At 40.7% G+C, this 16,334-nt stretch overlaps 1 protein-coding gene across 1 annotated transcript in view; it reads right to left on the bottom strand.

Annotated features, from left to right (window-relative positions):
- The window catches only part of PCYT1B (phosphate cytidylyltransferase 1B, choline), a 125,130-nt gene that overhangs the window by 47,515 nt on the left and 61,281 nt on the right, over positions 1 to 16,334 (bottom strand). Inside the window, exon 4 of the mRNA XM_024746624.1 lies at positions 2,273 to 2,424. Within this exon, the coding sequence (XP_024602392.1) occupies positions 2,273 to 2,424 (152 nt within the window). The remainder of the gene's footprint in view (positions 1 to 2,272; positions 2,425 to 16,334) is intronic.

The raw sequence follows: 16,334 nt of genomic DNA, 5'->3' as shown, positions 1-16,334 counted from the left end.
TGCATACACCCATCACTTCCTCTCCATTGCTTATGCCAAATCCAGGGCCCCATCACCTGGATTATTAATACCAACTTGAACCTGCAGCCTCACTGCAGGCTCTTTCCTCTCCAAGCCATCCCTCTGTCACATGGTGGGGGCACCTCCTTAAACAGAATTTTCTTCTTGTCATCCTTGTGCCTACTGATCTTCACTAGTTCCTTGTTCTCCTCCTCCATCAAGTAAAAACTTCTTGCCTAACTTTCAAAGCCCTTTAACAAGGCTTCACTCCACCTTGAGAGGTAGAGTAGCAGTTTAATTTTGCTGGGTATAGATTCCTGCCCCACCACTTACTAGCTATATAACTCATAATTTAGTGGTAAGGATTAAATCAGGATTTCTCAACCTTGCTACTAGTGACATTTTGAACTAGATAATTCTTTATTGGAGGGACTTCCCTGGTGGTGCAGTGGTTAAGAATTCACCTGCTGGGGCTTCCCTGGTGGCGCAGTGGTTGAGAGTCCACCTGACGATACAGGGGACACGGGTTCGTGCCCCGGTCCGGGAATATCCCACATGCCATGGAGCGGCTGGGCCCATGAACCACGGCCGCTAATCCTGTGCGTCTGGAGCCTGTGCTCCGCAGCGGGAGAGGCCACGGCAGTGAGAGGCCCGCGTACCACACACACAAAAAAAAGAATCCCCCTGCCAGTGCAGGGGACACGGGTTCGAGCCCTGGTCCGGGAAGATCCCACATGCCACGGAGCAACTAAGCCCGTGCGCCACAACTACTGAGCCTACACGCCACAACTACTGAAGCCCACGCACCTAGAGCCCATGCTCCGCAACAAGAGAAGCCACCTCAACGAGAAACCCGCGCGCCGCAACAAAGAGTAGCCCCCATCACTGCAACTAGAGAAAACCCGCGCACAGCAACGAAGGCCCAACGCAGCCAATAAATAAATAAAGTACATAAATTTACATATAAAAAAATTCTTTGTTGGAGGGGGAGAGTCTGTCCTGTGCATTGTAGGATGCTTAGTAGCACCCCTGTCCTTTACCCACTAGATGCCAGTAGCACCCCTTTAGTTATGATGGCCCAAAATGTTTCCAGGCCCTGTTAAATGTCCCTTGGGGGCAAACTTGCCCCCACTTGAGAATCACTGGATTAAATAATATAATTATGTAAAAGTGCTAAAAATAATAACTGGTACACAGCAAGTACTCAATAAATGTTATTATCATCAATTCTATTCTTCGTACTCAAACTTAGTTGTTCCTCGTCTCCAGTGTATGACAACAACAACGTCTCAGGGTAGCCATGAGATTGAATGTGATTCATGTAAGAGCAAAGCACTTAGCACAGGGCTGGGTACATGGAAAGTACTCGATAAATGGCAGCCATCATCAGCATCCCCATAATTCTGCACACAAGCTGAAGATACAATAGATGCTTAGTAAAAATGTGCTAGTGATTGCTGGAAGTAAATCATATTGGAGTTTTTCCTTTTTCTTTTTATTCTTGCTGGGAAATTGTCTGCTCTGCTATTACCCATGCACATTTATCAGTGTTCTCTATTCTCTCCTGCATCGTGAATTTAAAAATAGAAAACTCTTAGAACAGCTTAATCTTATTTTTTTGTACTGCTCATAAAAGGAAAGAAGAGCTCCTAATGTGGGGCTGGTAGGGAGATACAAAGCACATAATTTGATGCAGATCAAAAGGATTTCTTGTGTTTTCAACTAATAAAAATCTTCTATCAGTAGGAGTCTCAGGGTCACAAAATCAGAGATATACAGTTCTTTCCTTAAAGCCTGACCCCTGTCCCTCTGGATAAGATATGTGGTCATTTGTTCCATGAAAAATGATGCCTGTGGAACTCTAAGCATCAATAATAATGATGGTGATAATGATGATGACATTTTTGGAGCTCTTGCTTTGAGCCAGCCAGTGTTCCAAGGGTTTTACTAGATCTCATTAGATCCTCAAAACAGCACCCATTTTCTGGTTTAGGTAAGTGAGTGCGATATGTTGCTCAAGGTCCCACAGTTAAGAAGTTAAGCCACACGTGGACCTGAGTGGTCTAGCTCCAGAGACCACACTGAGGAAGTGGGATGCTGTTGGTCCCCAGATGTGGGCACAGGACAGGTGCTGCATCAAGTGACATCACATGACAGTGCCTGAAGTTACCTCTTTCCAAAATGAGAAGAGTCTTTGGACTTTCTGGGTATAAGCTGGAGAAACAGACGACTCCCTAATTCTGCTACTTAGAGAACGTGGAAGAATAAGTACCTTGTGTTTTTCCAGAAACTCTGGCGTGAGTGTCCACGGAGCATCTCTGATGACTTCATCCACATAGCGACAGTGTCTCAGCGCTTCGTATCTCTCTGCTTCATTCATCACGGTGAAACCTTTGAATTTGTGGGTGAGGTCATCACTGCAAACTGAAAGAGGCAAATGCGTTAAATGCTGTTAGCTGGCCCAGGCCCTGCTCACAGCCATCCCAATACAGACATGGCTCCTTCGGCAAGACAAAGAACTCAGCCTTGCTAGGTGTGTGACATAATCAAACTCAGGGTTTTTTTTCTTTTTACGGGAACGAAGGATCAGGAAAGTGAAGCAAGCTGAAATCCCCTGGCAATTGAGAATTTCATATTAGTGTTAATTACAACTGCATTCTCCACTGTGGCTTTTATTAAAATTATTCTCCACGCTACCTAATGTGACTTTCACATCTTCTTATTTCCCTATCTCACCCTTCAGTGAACGTTACTATCCAGAAATAAAATGACCAAATGAACAGACAGAGAAGGCAGAACGAGAAGGACCAAGAGGCCTGAGTTACAGAACGTAAGAACAATCAGTTCCAATTCCTTTAACACATCATTGTACTTAGTAACCCAAGTGTGATTCACGTGCACGCACATGCGCGTGCACGCACACACACACACACGCGCACACACACGCACTTCTGTTCCCTGGAATGAGGTCCAGTCACTACACATTGGGCCACACGATCAAGAAGAGAAGGTCACGAAATAGAAGATCCGATCTAGCAGAGTTCATCCTTCCCACATGCCATCTTCTCTAGGTCTCGAGTTCCTGAATCCTCAAATGGGGATGGAACTATCCTCCACTATCAGCCTTAGAAAGGATTTTTTGAGGATTTATATAGAAGTGCTTTGAAATAAAGTGAGCAATAAATATTATTCATTATCATATCCAGAATATATTTTTGTTGGCAAAAGCAGCTTTTCTACATGTCAGGAAGAGACGTCACTGTGGCTACAGTCCCTGTTTACCAATATCCCCGTCAGGGTCTTACTGCAGTCAGTCAGACTACCCTGACCACTCCTGAAGATGAGGGTTTTTTTCCTTTAAGGTATTATGTACATACAATAACCTTACAAATGTTAAGTGTACAAGATACGTTTTAAAAACAAAAATACAGGGCTTCCCTGCCAATGCAGGGGACACGGGTTCGAGCCCTGGTCCAGGAAGATCCCACATGCCACAGAGCAACTAAGCCCGTGTGCCACAACTACTGAGCCTGCACTCTAGAGCCCGTGAGCCACAACTACTGAGCCCACACGCTGCATCTACTGAAGCCCACGCACCTAGAGCCCGTGCTGCGCAACGAGAAGCCACCGCAATGAGAAGCCCGCGCACCACAATGAAGAGTAGCCCTCGCTCACCACAACTAGAGAAAGCCCGCACACAGCAACGAAGACCCAACACAGCCAAAAATAATAAATAAAATAAATTTATAAAAAAAAAAAAAACACAGTCATTTTGATGGAACCAAATCATGACCCACATCCAGAAACAAACCTGGCCAGAGAGTGAGTACAACCAACGGTTACACCCAGCATCCTCGGAAACCCTCCTACTGCAGCCCTCACACCCTCTGCAACCAACCCGTCAGCGAAACTGCTGGCTCCTTCACAGCGCACCGGAAGCCACGTTCCTCTCACCACCTTCACTGCTCCCTTCCCAGCCCATTCACCATCTCTACCCTGGATTACTACAGTGGCCCCCTAACTGGTCACTGGATTCCAGCCTGCCCCCAACCCCCAGCAGCCTGTTCTCATTGGCCTGAATGATCCCATTAAAACCTGTCAGATTACATCATCCCCAAGATCCGAACCCTTCCCATCTCCCTCAGGGTAAAAGCCAAACTCCTCCAGAAGCCTACAGGCCCCTACAAGATCCACATCTCCCTCAGCCCATTCCTTGCCTCTCTGACTGCATCTCCTATTGTGTCCCAGACCCTGGCCTCCTTATTTCCTGAAACCACCAGGAATACTCCCACTGAGATCAGGGCTTTGCACTTCCTGTTCCGCAAACCTGGACCAGTTGTGCTCCAAATATCCATAGCGCTCACCCCCTCTCCTCCCTCAAGGCTTCCCCAACCACCCTATTCTAAATTGGGATCCGCCCCCACCACTGGCAGGCCCCACCCCTCCTAACTTCTTGCTATGGCGCTCACCATCATATAACTGTCTCATTCGTTTGTTGTTGGTGTTTCTCTATTAAAATATAGCTCCCTGAGGACAGGGACTTTTGTCTGTTTTATTTTCTGATGGCCCATAGTAGGCTCTTAACAACTACTTGTTGAATGAATTAACAATGCTTGATACACACAGATGCTCAATAAAGGTTTACTAGGATTTAAGATAAAAGGTATATATTTACCTGCAGGTACATTTCAACATACATGCAAATAAAAGACTACTGTGTCTCTCGATACACGTGTATGTCTATATATCTCCTATACATACTTCCTGTGATGATGTATAGACATATGTAGAATGCAATACAACACAGAAAACATTGTAGTGTCTTACATGACCAAAACACCATCAACCACACGGCAGGCTCAAAAACCTTGGTAAGTATTAGAATCACCTAAGGAGCTTGTTAAAGATGCCCAGGCTCCACTCAAGGTTTTGATTCAATGGGTGCTATGGTCTAAATGTGTCCCCCCAAAATGCATATGTTGAAATCTTAACTCCCAAAGATGATGACATTAGGAGGTGGGCCTTTGGGAGATACTTAGGTCATAAGGGTGGAACCCTCATAAATGGGATTAGTGCCTTAAAAAGGAGGCCCCAGAGAGCTCCCTAGCCCCTCTCACCATGTAAGAAAACAGTGAAAAGGTGCCAGCTATGAATCAGTAAGCTGGCCCTCACCAGAAGACCATGTTAGCACTTTGATCTTAGACTTCTCAGCCTCCAGAATGATGAGAAATAGACTTCTGTTGCTTTGAGCTACCCAGTCTGTGGTATCTTGTCCTAGCAGCCCGAACGGACTAAGACAGTAGGTCTGGAGCGGGGTCCAGGCAGCTCTATTTTTGACAAGCTTCAGGGATGATTCTGAGGCATACAACATTTGAAAGCCCCTAAAGCATATTATGAACATCTTGAGTAAAGAGCCCAGCCTGTGTTTGAATCACCCATCATGCCCAGCTTGGTGGGTGGGTGGTGGTTAGTAGGGCCATAATGACTATGTTATGTATTGATTCACTGAATGCATTGGTTTTGACTCCATAAATAAGAATTATTTATGGGCCAACCTATACAATTAAAAAATTGATCTATGGCTTTTGAAATGTTCTTAAAAGACTTTACGTTTTTAAAAGACTAAAGGATTTTATTAAAACAGTACCTCAAGAATTGTATTAAACAAAAAATGGATTTCAGATCCATCAATTTTCTATTTTAAACAACAGAAAACTAGGCCGAACCATATCCTCCCCCCCATTTTGAACCCGCACCCGAGCAATTTGGTGTAACTTCGAGATGACGGAGATAACGGCCTCTTGACAGAGCAGAGAGAAAACCACCAACCTGTTTATGCCGACATGGGGTCCTATCTTCATCTCCCAGGAGTGACCTCAAGAAGCAGCTGAACGTGCTGACCAGTTATTGTCTAAACAGTAATTGCGCCCAAAGCGGCACTGTTGTTCCCCAGTCTTGGCAAACGCACCCTGACAACCAGATGGAGGACTCTGAGCAATGGTGTTCCGTGGATGAATTCACTGAGCTGTCTGCGAGCTCCCGCTGTAGCTAACCTATGCTGGTAGCTCACTGTGCTCAAAATGAATTACTACTAATACCCCGTGGGAGACAAAATATAACACAGGGGATGAATTCTGAGCCCAGCAGACTTGGTTCGAATCCCAGCTCTGCTACTTACTACCAGGAAAGTTACTCAAACCCTTTAAGCCTCAGTTGTCTGTCTTTAGCACATGGTGAAGCTTGGAGAATTAAATTTGATCATCTGTGTGAGCAGAGAGTCATGCTCAGAAACGTTAGCTACTTATTAATAGTACTCGTGACCTAAGACCATTTGTGGAGATATTTATTCATTTGTGTTTTGGGCTCTGTCTTTTCCCTGTCCCCACTTCATGCGCATGCCCGGTTTCTCGGTACAAACTCGCCCGCAGAAGCTGTGAAGTTCAAGCTGCTGGTAGACAACCTGTCTTTCTGGCTGCAGTTTTCCCAACTTGGGGGAATTCCGTAAGGAAGAAGACAGACAGAAGATTCCTCCACAGGAAGAAGAGGTCAAAGGTCGGGGGGACGGTCCCACCAGCAGGGCCTCAGGAGGGGTGAGGACACTGGGGTTCACCTGGGCACAGACCGCCGGGGCCTCACCTTCCACAGAAACAGTGGACTTGCTCCTTCCTAGCAATTCTGTGGGCTCAGTTGACGAGGGCAGTGCAGAAACGGTGCTGGGCTGGAGACTGCAAGCCCCTCTCCTGTTTCTGTAAACATTTCAGAATCTTGTTTGACTCTGGGGAGGCGAAGGGACCCCAACAAGGACCGAGACTGAATCTCCCACCAGTCAGGCAAAATGGAGTCTTAGAGGAATATTTAATTTCAATTAAGACACAATAGAGCATAAGCCCACATTTACAGAGTACTAATGTCTACTATAGAGGGAATGGTATTTCTATGGCTGTTACCTTTGTATTCCCCTCCTGTGAGGCAGAAGTCAGTATGTGGTGACTCATACCCTTAAAAAAAAATTTCCAGGAAAAAAATCTCTGATCTATTCAATAAATTTTAATTTCTTGTCTTGTTTTTAAATGACATGAGCTTTTAAAACAAAATGGAGGGAAAAAAAGGCATTACAACTGGATAGTTTCAATTCACTAAAATAATGCCCACAGGAGAAGTTTGCATAAAAAATTTTCAAATTATTACTGACTACATGCTTAAAAATTAAAAATGCAGGTATTATAATCATAGTGCAAAAATCATGGTAGTTTGTGGTAGCCGTTACTGCCTAAGGTTGGTAAGTAGACTGTAGTACCTCCAGTTATCACAAGTTCTGGTCTTTGAATCCATTATTTCTGCCAAATACTAAGTATTTCAACTGTACCTGTCTGTGCACTTGCCCCGGCCAGAGTGATTTCATGAGCAAAGCCCTTGCTCCACCCAAGGAAATTCCTACAACAAACCTACCTGCAGATGTAAGGGGGCCCACAATTAATATAGCAGGTTCTTTCAACTCACTGTAACCAGTTTATCTGCTAACTATATACATAATATTAAGAGCTAGCCTTTCAACCAACAACACAGAATACCTATTTTAAAGGACCCTCTAAATTTCCTCCCTATAGAATTTTCTGCCATTAAGCTGTTTTGTCAAACTCAAGAAAGACAGTCTAAGGTACTCTTCAAACTAGGGTACACATACCCTTGGGGATATGTAAAGGCTTTTCAAGAGGCATCCAAGCACTGGCAGTTTTAAAGGAATTGATTTCCAGATCCTCAGCTTCCAAGGGTACCCCTTCCTAAAATTAATGGGTCAGAGAAAGCCTCTGTGTCCAAAACCAACCTTACTCTACTTCACCAAAGAAAGCATCATGCAAACCTTACTACCTGCATTGCTAGGGGCAGGGAATTAAATCCTGAGGTCAAACCAAATGGAAACCTCGTTTAATGACTATTCAAAGAACTATGAACCTATAAAAGCTTCCTGTCTTTCTCCTTCTTGCATACATTTCTGTTATAGGTGAAGTTGAAAGTTAGAAACTAAATATGGTAGAGTGAAGAATAATGCAAATTTTTACCGAACAACTTTGCCTCTACCTTCTCCCAACTATTATCAAAGGATGCAAGGATCTTGAGGGATAAGGCCCACGAATTCAAAGCAAAAGGAGCACTGGAAAGAAATACTGAATGATAAAAATTGCTTTTTCATGTAGTTAAGGGTAAGCATTCTTCCAGCTCTTCTCAATGCTTATACTGAATCCTGAAAATGCCTTTTCCCTTGTAGTTAAGGCATAGCAGTTTTTCCACTACTCACTTCAAAATCACTTCAATAAATCAAAGCTGTGTAGGCTGGTACTGCTGCTTCTTAGAAATACAACTGGAATATTTTTCTGGAATTGTCAAATGTTTCAAAGTACATTGGAATAAACACATGGATAAAATATTTACAAGCTTTTTTCTCAGACTTCATATATATTATTTAAAAAGGAAGTTAAATATCTATTGTATCAACTCACATCATATTTATTCCATTTACAGATAACCTTTCTCCCATTTCATCTTCTAAATGTTTATTATTTCCTACCTCCTCATAACACAGAATAAAAGATCTATGCCAAATTACTTTTTGGTAGTATATGCCCTTTTCTATCCTCGAGTACATAGGAAAAGTATCTAATAAAGGGTTAGATATAACCTAACTTAAACTAACCTTTTAATAGATACCCAGGGTATCTAACAAAGATAAGTTATTTCTGATTTTTACATTGGATTTTATTTAATTATTCCCCAAAGCCAAACACCAGTTTGATACACACATATACCAATATTTAGACAAGGAATAACATGTCTTTTTAAAAATCATACTCCTTTTCTTATAAATATCATATAATTTTATGTATAAATTATGTTGTATTACTATAAATTAAGGATATTGATTTATTTTTGTAACTTTTTATCTTCTTTGTAACTTGTTATATTAGATCTACATCATTTTAATCTTGACTGATTCTTTTTCTTTTTTTTTTGACTGATTCTTTTTTATACAATGGATTCTATAATTCATTTCTCAATGGTTTTTATAAAGCTTCTTGAAATAATTAATACATTTGAACTGAAAAGACTTTGTCTTAGTTTCTAGGGTTTTAGTAGGTTTGACAATGAGGACTGGTTTTGCCAATTAAGTTAGATGGTATTTTCTGCAAATTTGCTAAAACTGCAGCCCCAAGGTGTGTGTGTGTGTGTGTGTGTGTGTGTGTGTGTTTTAAGTTTCTAAGCAAATGATAAATGCATTTTATCAAAAATTATTGGATTGGCAATGGTGTAATGAAATTACCAATATTTCTATTTCCTCAACCCTTTCTGAGTATATCTGGTTGAATAGGTTGCTTTTAAGTAACAGTGTAAGGGTTATAATTAAGAGTCGTTTGATAAGTCTTGGTAAAGCCTTTGTGTTATACTGCCTAGAAAGGGAAAAAGCAAATTATTCTAATAGCTTGGAAGCATATCTTTTTCCAGGTCACATCATTTCTAATCCACTGCCTAACAAGAAATTTGAAAGAGGATCTTAACAAATTATCACTTGATAGACCATTAAAATTATTTTGATGACAATGATAAATTATTTTTGTGATATTTGACAAATAACTTATGAGTTCAAAGATTGAGTGGTATCTCTGTAACAAACTTCCTCCATTTCCATCTAAATATTTCTGTGAACAAAATATTTTAGCACTTACATCTGTAACAAAGAAAAAGAGGAATAAAAGCAATGTTAAACACTGTCTCATTCTAGCAGTAATATATTCATCCACAAAAATATCCATCTACAATTTCTTCTCAATCATTCAAAAGAAGCCAGAGGGTTAAAAAAAAACAAAACAAAAACAGGAATTCCCTGGCTGTCCACTGGTTAGGTGTCCACGCTACCACTGCCGGGGGCACAGGTTCAATCCCTGGCTGGGGAAGTAGGATCCCACGTGCCATGTGGCCAAAAAAACCCAAAAAAACAAAAATACACCTTACCTATAGAGGAGCGAGGATAAAAATTACATTGGACACCCTCACAGAAACAAGGCAAACGAGCAGTGAGTGAAGTGGGGAAAAGCAACAAATAACATGCAAGGGAACTCCCATAAGGTTATCAGCTGATTTCTCAGCAGAAACTCTGCAGGCCAGAAGGGAGCAGTACAATATATTTAAAGTGATGAAAGGGAAGAACTTACAACCAAGAATACTCTACCCAGCAAGGCTCTCATTCAGATTCGATGGAGAAATCAAAAGCTTTACAGACAAGCAAAACCTAAGAGAATTCAACATCACCAGACCAGCTTTGCAACAAATGCTAAAGGAATTTCTCTAAGAAGAGAAGGCCACAACTAGAAACAAGAAAATTACAAATGGAAAAGCTCACTGGTAAAGGCAAACATACAGTAAAGGTAGGAAATCATTTATGAACAAATATAATATCAAAACCAGCAATTGTGAGAAGAGGAGAGCACAAATGCAGGATATTGGAAATGTATTTGACATTAAAAGATCAGCAACTTAGGGGCTTCCCTGGTGGCGCAGTGGTTGAGAGTCCGCCTGCTGATGCAGGGGACACGGGTTCGTGCCCCGGTCCGGGAAGATCCCACATGCCGCGGAGCGGCTGGGCCCGTGAGCCATGGACGCTGAGCCTGCGCGTCCGGAGCCGCCAAAAAAAAAAAAAAAAAAAAAAAAAGATCAGCAACTTAAAACGATCTTGTTGGGCTTCCCTTGTGGCGCAGTGGTTAAGCATCTGCCTGCCAATGCAGGGGACACGGGTTCAAGCCCTGGTCCAGGAAGATCCCACATGCCATGGAGCAACTAAGCCCGTGCACCACAACTACTGAGCCTGCACTCTAGAGCCCGCGTGCTACAGCTACTGAAGCCTGCACACCTAGAACCCATGCTCTGCAACAAGAGAAGCCACCGCAATGAGAAGCCCGCGCACCGCAACGAAGAGTAGCCCCTGCTCGCCATAACTAGAGAAAGCCTGTGTGCAGCAACAAAGACCCAATGCAGCCAAAAATAAATAAATAAAATTTTAAACAACAACAACAATCTTGTTTATGTAGAGACTGCTACTATATCAAAACCTCATGGTAACTGCAAACTGAAAATCTACAATAGATACACACACAAAGAAGAAAAAGGAATCCAAACACAACACTAAAGTTAGTCATCAAATCACAAGAGGAGGGAACAAAACAGAAAGGGAAGAAAAAAGACCTACAAAAACAAATCCAAAACAGTTAACAAAATGGTAATAAGAACATACATAATAATAATTATCTTAAACATAAACAGATTAAATGCTCTAACCAAAAGACATAGATGGCTAAATGGATACAAAAAACAAGACCTATATATACGCTGTATACAAGAGATCCACTTCAGATCTAGGGACACATACAGACTGAAACTGAGAGGATGGAAAAAGGTATTCCATGCAAATGGAAATCAGAAGAAAGCTGGAGTAGCAATACTCATCTCAGACAAAATAGACATTAAAGACTGTACCAAGAGACACAGAAAGACACTACATAATCATCAAGGGATCAATCCAAGAAGAAGACTTAACAATCGTAAATATATATGCACCCACCATAGGAGCACCTCAATATATAAGGCAAATACTAACAGCCATAAAAGAAGAAATCGACAGTAACACAATAATAGTGGGGGACGTTAACACCCCACTTTTATCAATGGACAGATCATCCAGGGAGAAAATCAATAAGGAAATGCAGGCCTTAAATGACACATCAGACCAGATAGACTTCATTGCTATTTATAGAGCATTCTATCCCAAAGCAACAGAATACACATTCTTCTCAAGTGCACATGGAACATTGTCCAGGATTGATCACATGTTGGGCCACAAGGCAAACCTTGGCAAAATTAAGAATATTGAAATCATATCAAGCATCTTTTCTGACCACAATGCAATGAGATTAGAAATCAACTACAAGAAAAAAAACTGTAAAAAATACAAACACATGGAGGCTAAAAAAATACACTACTCAATAACCAAGAGATCACTGAAGAAATCAAAGAGGAAATCAAAAAATACCTAGAAACAACACGACGATCCAAAACCTATGGGATGCAGCAAAAGCAGTTCTAAGAGGGAAGTTTACAGCGATACAATCTTATCTCAGGAAACAAGAAAAATCACAAATAAACAACCTAAACTTACACCTAAAGCAACTAGAGAAAGAACAAACAAAACCCAAAGTTAGCAGAAACAATGAAACCATAAATATCAGAGCATAAATAAATGAAATAGAAATGAGGAAAACAATAGAAAAGATTGATGAAACTAAAAGATGGCTCTTCGAAAAGATAAACAAAATTTATAAACCTTTAGCCAGACTCAGCAAGAAAAAAGGAGAGGGCTCAAATCAATAAAATTAGAAGTGAAAAAGGGGAAGTTACAACGGACACCAAAGAAATACAAAGGATCACAAGAGACTACTACAAGCTACTATACATTAATAAAATGGACAACCTGGAAGAAATGGACAAATTCTTAGAAAGGTACAATCTCCCAAGACTGAACCAGGAAGAAACAGAAAATATAAACAGACCAATCACAAGTACTAAATTTAAACCGTGATTAAAAAACTCCCAACAAACAAAAGTCCAGGACCAGATGACTTCACAGGTGAATTCTATCAAACATTTAGAGGTGCGTTAACACCTATGCTTCTAAAACTATTCCAAAAAATAGCAGAGGAAGGAATACTCCCAAACTCATTCTATGAGGCCACCATCACCCTGATACCAAAACCAGACAAAGATACCACAAAAAAAATTATAGGCTCATCAACAAATTGAGGAATAAAAACCATATAATCATCTCAATAGATGCAGAAAGAGCTTTTGAATAAATTCAACACCAATTTATGATAAAAACTCTCCAGAAAGTGGGCATACAGGGAACATACCTCAACATAATTAAGGCCATATATGACAAACCTACAACTAACATCATACTCAACAGTGAAAAACTGAAAGCATTTCTTTAAGATCAGGAACAAGACAAGGATGTACACTCTCACCAGTTTTATTCAACACAGTTTTGAAAGTCCTAGCCACGGCAATCAGAGAAGAAAAAGAAATACAAGGAATGCAAACTGGAAAAGAAGAAGTAAAAATGTCACTGTTTGCAGATGACATGATACTATACGTAGAAGATCCTAAAGATGCTACCAGAAAACTACTAGAGCTCATCAATGAATTCAGTAAAGTTGCAGGATACAAAATTATAACACAGAAATCTGTTCATTTCTACATACTGACAACAAAAGATCAGATGTTCTTGGATTAGAAGAATCAATATTGTCAAAATGACTATACTACCCAAGGCAATCTACAGATTCAATGCAATCCCTATCAAATTACCAATGGCAGGACTTCCGTGGTGGTCCAGTGGTTAACACTGCATGCTCTCAATGCAGGGGGCCCGGATTTGATCCCTGGTCAGGGAATTAGATCCCGCATGCTTCAACTATAGGAACCCATATGCTGCAACCAAAAGATCCTGCCTGCCGCAACTTAAAAAGATCCAACATGACACAAAGAAGATGCCACACGCTGCAACTAAGACCCAGCACAGCCAAATTAATACATATATTTTTTTAAATAAAGTCATCCAGTAGCCTTTAAAAACATTACCAATGGCATTTTTCACAGAACTAGAACAAAAAAATCTTAAAATTTGTACAGAGACACAAAAGACTCTGAATAGCCAAAGCAATCTTGAGAAAGAAAATGGAGCTGGAGGAATCAGGCTCCCTGACTTGAGACTATACTACAAAGCTACAGTCACCAAAACAGTATGGTACTAGCACTAAAACAGAAATATAGATCGATGGAACAGGATAGAAAGCCCAGAAATAAAGCCACGCACCTATGGTCAATTAATCTACAACAAAGAAGGCAAGACTACACTATGAAGGAAAGACAGTCTCTTCAGTAAATGGCCCTGGGAAAACTGGACAGCTACATGTAAAAGAATGAAATTAGGACACTCCCTACACCATACACAGAAATAAACTTAACATGGATTAAAGACCTAAATGTATGACTGGATACTATAAAACTCTGAGAGGAAAACATAGGCAGATCACTCTTTGACATAAATCGCAGCAATATCTCTTTCGATCCATCTCCTAGAGTAATGGGAACAAAACCAAAAATAAACAAATGGGACCTGGGATTTCCCTGGTGGCACAGTGGTTAAGAATCCGCCTGCCAATGCAAGGGACACAGGTTCCATCCCTGGTCCAGGAAGATCCCACATGCTGCAGAGCAACTAAGCCCGTGTGCCACAACTACTGAGCCTGCACTCTAGAGCCCATGCTCTGCAACAAGAGAAGCCACTGCAATGAGAAGGCCATGCACCACAACAAAGAGTAGCCCCTGCATGCCATAACTGGAGAAAGCCCACATGCAGAAATAAAGACCTCACGCACCCAAACATAAATAATAAATTAATTAATTATTTTAAAAAATGGGACCTAATCATACTAAAAAGCTTTTACAGAGCAAAAGAAGCCATAAACAAAATGAAGAGACAACCCAGAGAATGGGAGAAAATATTTGCAAACAATGCGACCGACAAGGGATTGGTCTCCAAAATTTACAAACAGTTTATGCGGGTCAATATCAAAAAAACCGAACAACTCAATCAAAAAATGTGCAGAAGATGTAAAAAGACATCTCTCCAAAGAAGACATACAGATGGCTGAGAGGCACTTAATATCACTAATTATTAGAGAAATGCAAATCAAAACTACAATGACATATCACCTCACACCAGTGAGAATGGCCATCACTAAAACGTCTACAAATAACAAATGCTGGAGAGGATGTGGAGAAAAGGGAACCCTCCCACACTGCTGGTGGGAATGTAAATTCGTACAGTCACTATGGAGAACAGTATGGAGGTTCCTTGAGAAACTAAAAACAGAGCTACCGTATGGTCCAGCAATCCCACTCCTGGGCATATATCTAGAGAAAAACATGGTTTGAAAGGATACATGTACCCCAATGTTCATTGCAGAAGCAATCTAAATATCCATTGACAGATGAATGGATAAAGAAAATGTGGTACATGTATACAATGGAATATTATTCAGCCATCAAAAACAGTGAAATAATGGCATTTGCAGCAACATGGATGGACCTGGAGACTATCATACTAAGTGAAGTAAGTCAGACAAAGAAAGACAAATATCATATGATATTGCTTATATGTGGAATCTTAAAAAAATGATACAAATGAACTTATTTACAAAACAGAAACAGACTCACAGACTTAGAGAAGGAACTTACGGTTACTGGGGGAAAGGGTTGCAGTGATAGATTGCGACTTTGGTATTTATATGTACACACTGCTATATTTAAAATAAAAAACCAACAGGGACCTGCTATACAGCACAGGGAACTCTGCTCAATATTCTGTAATAACCTAAATGGGAAAAATATTTGAAAACAACAGATACATGTATATGTATAACTGAATCATTTTGTTGTACACTTGAAACTAACACAACACTGTTAATCAACTATAATCCAATATAGATCCACCAGAGGGCAGACAGCAGAAGCAAGAAGAACTACAATCCTGCAGCCTGTGGAACAAAAACCAAATTCACAGAAAAACACACAAGATGAAAAGGCAGAGGGCTATGTACCAGATGAAGGAACAAGATAAAACCCCAGAAAAACAACTACATGAAGTGGAGATAGGCAACCTTCCAGAAAAAGAATTCAGAATAATGATAGTGAAGATGATCCAGGACCTCGGAAAAAGAATGGAGGCAAAGATCGAGAAGATGCAAGAAATGTTTAACAAAGACCTAGAAGAATTACAGAACAAACAAACAGAGATGAACAATACAATAACTGAAATGAAAACTACACTAGAAGGAATCAATAGCAGAATAACTGAGGCAGAAGAACGGATAAGTGACCTTGAAGACAAAATGGTGGAATTCACTGCTGTGGAACAGAATACAGAAAAAAGAAGGAAAAGAAATGAAGACAGCCTAAGAGACTTCTGAGACAACATTAAACGCAACAACATTCGCAGTATAGGGTTCCCAGAAAGACAAGACAGAGAGAAAGGACCAGAGAACATATTTGAAGAGATTATAGTCAAAAACTTCCCTAACATGGGAAAGGAAATAGCCACCAAAGTCCAAGAAGGGCAGCGAGTCCCATACAGGATAAACCCAAGGAGAAACACGCCAAGACACATGGTAATCAAATTGGCAAAAATTAAAGACAAAGAAAAATTATTGAAAGCAGCAAGGGAAAAA

This window comes from Neophocaena asiaeorientalis, unplaced genomic scaffold (genome assembly GCF_003031525.2).
Source record: "Neophocaena asiaeorientalis asiaeorientalis breed wild unplaced genomic scaffold, Neophocaena_asiaeorientalis_V1.1 scaffold20, whole genome shotgun sequence".
NCBI lineage: Eukaryota > Metazoa > Chordata > Mammalia > Artiodactyla > Phocoenidae > Neophocaena > Neophocaena asiaeorientalis.
Note: the sequence above shows the minus strand (reverse complement) of the source record. Positions and strands in the feature narration are given on the sequence as shown.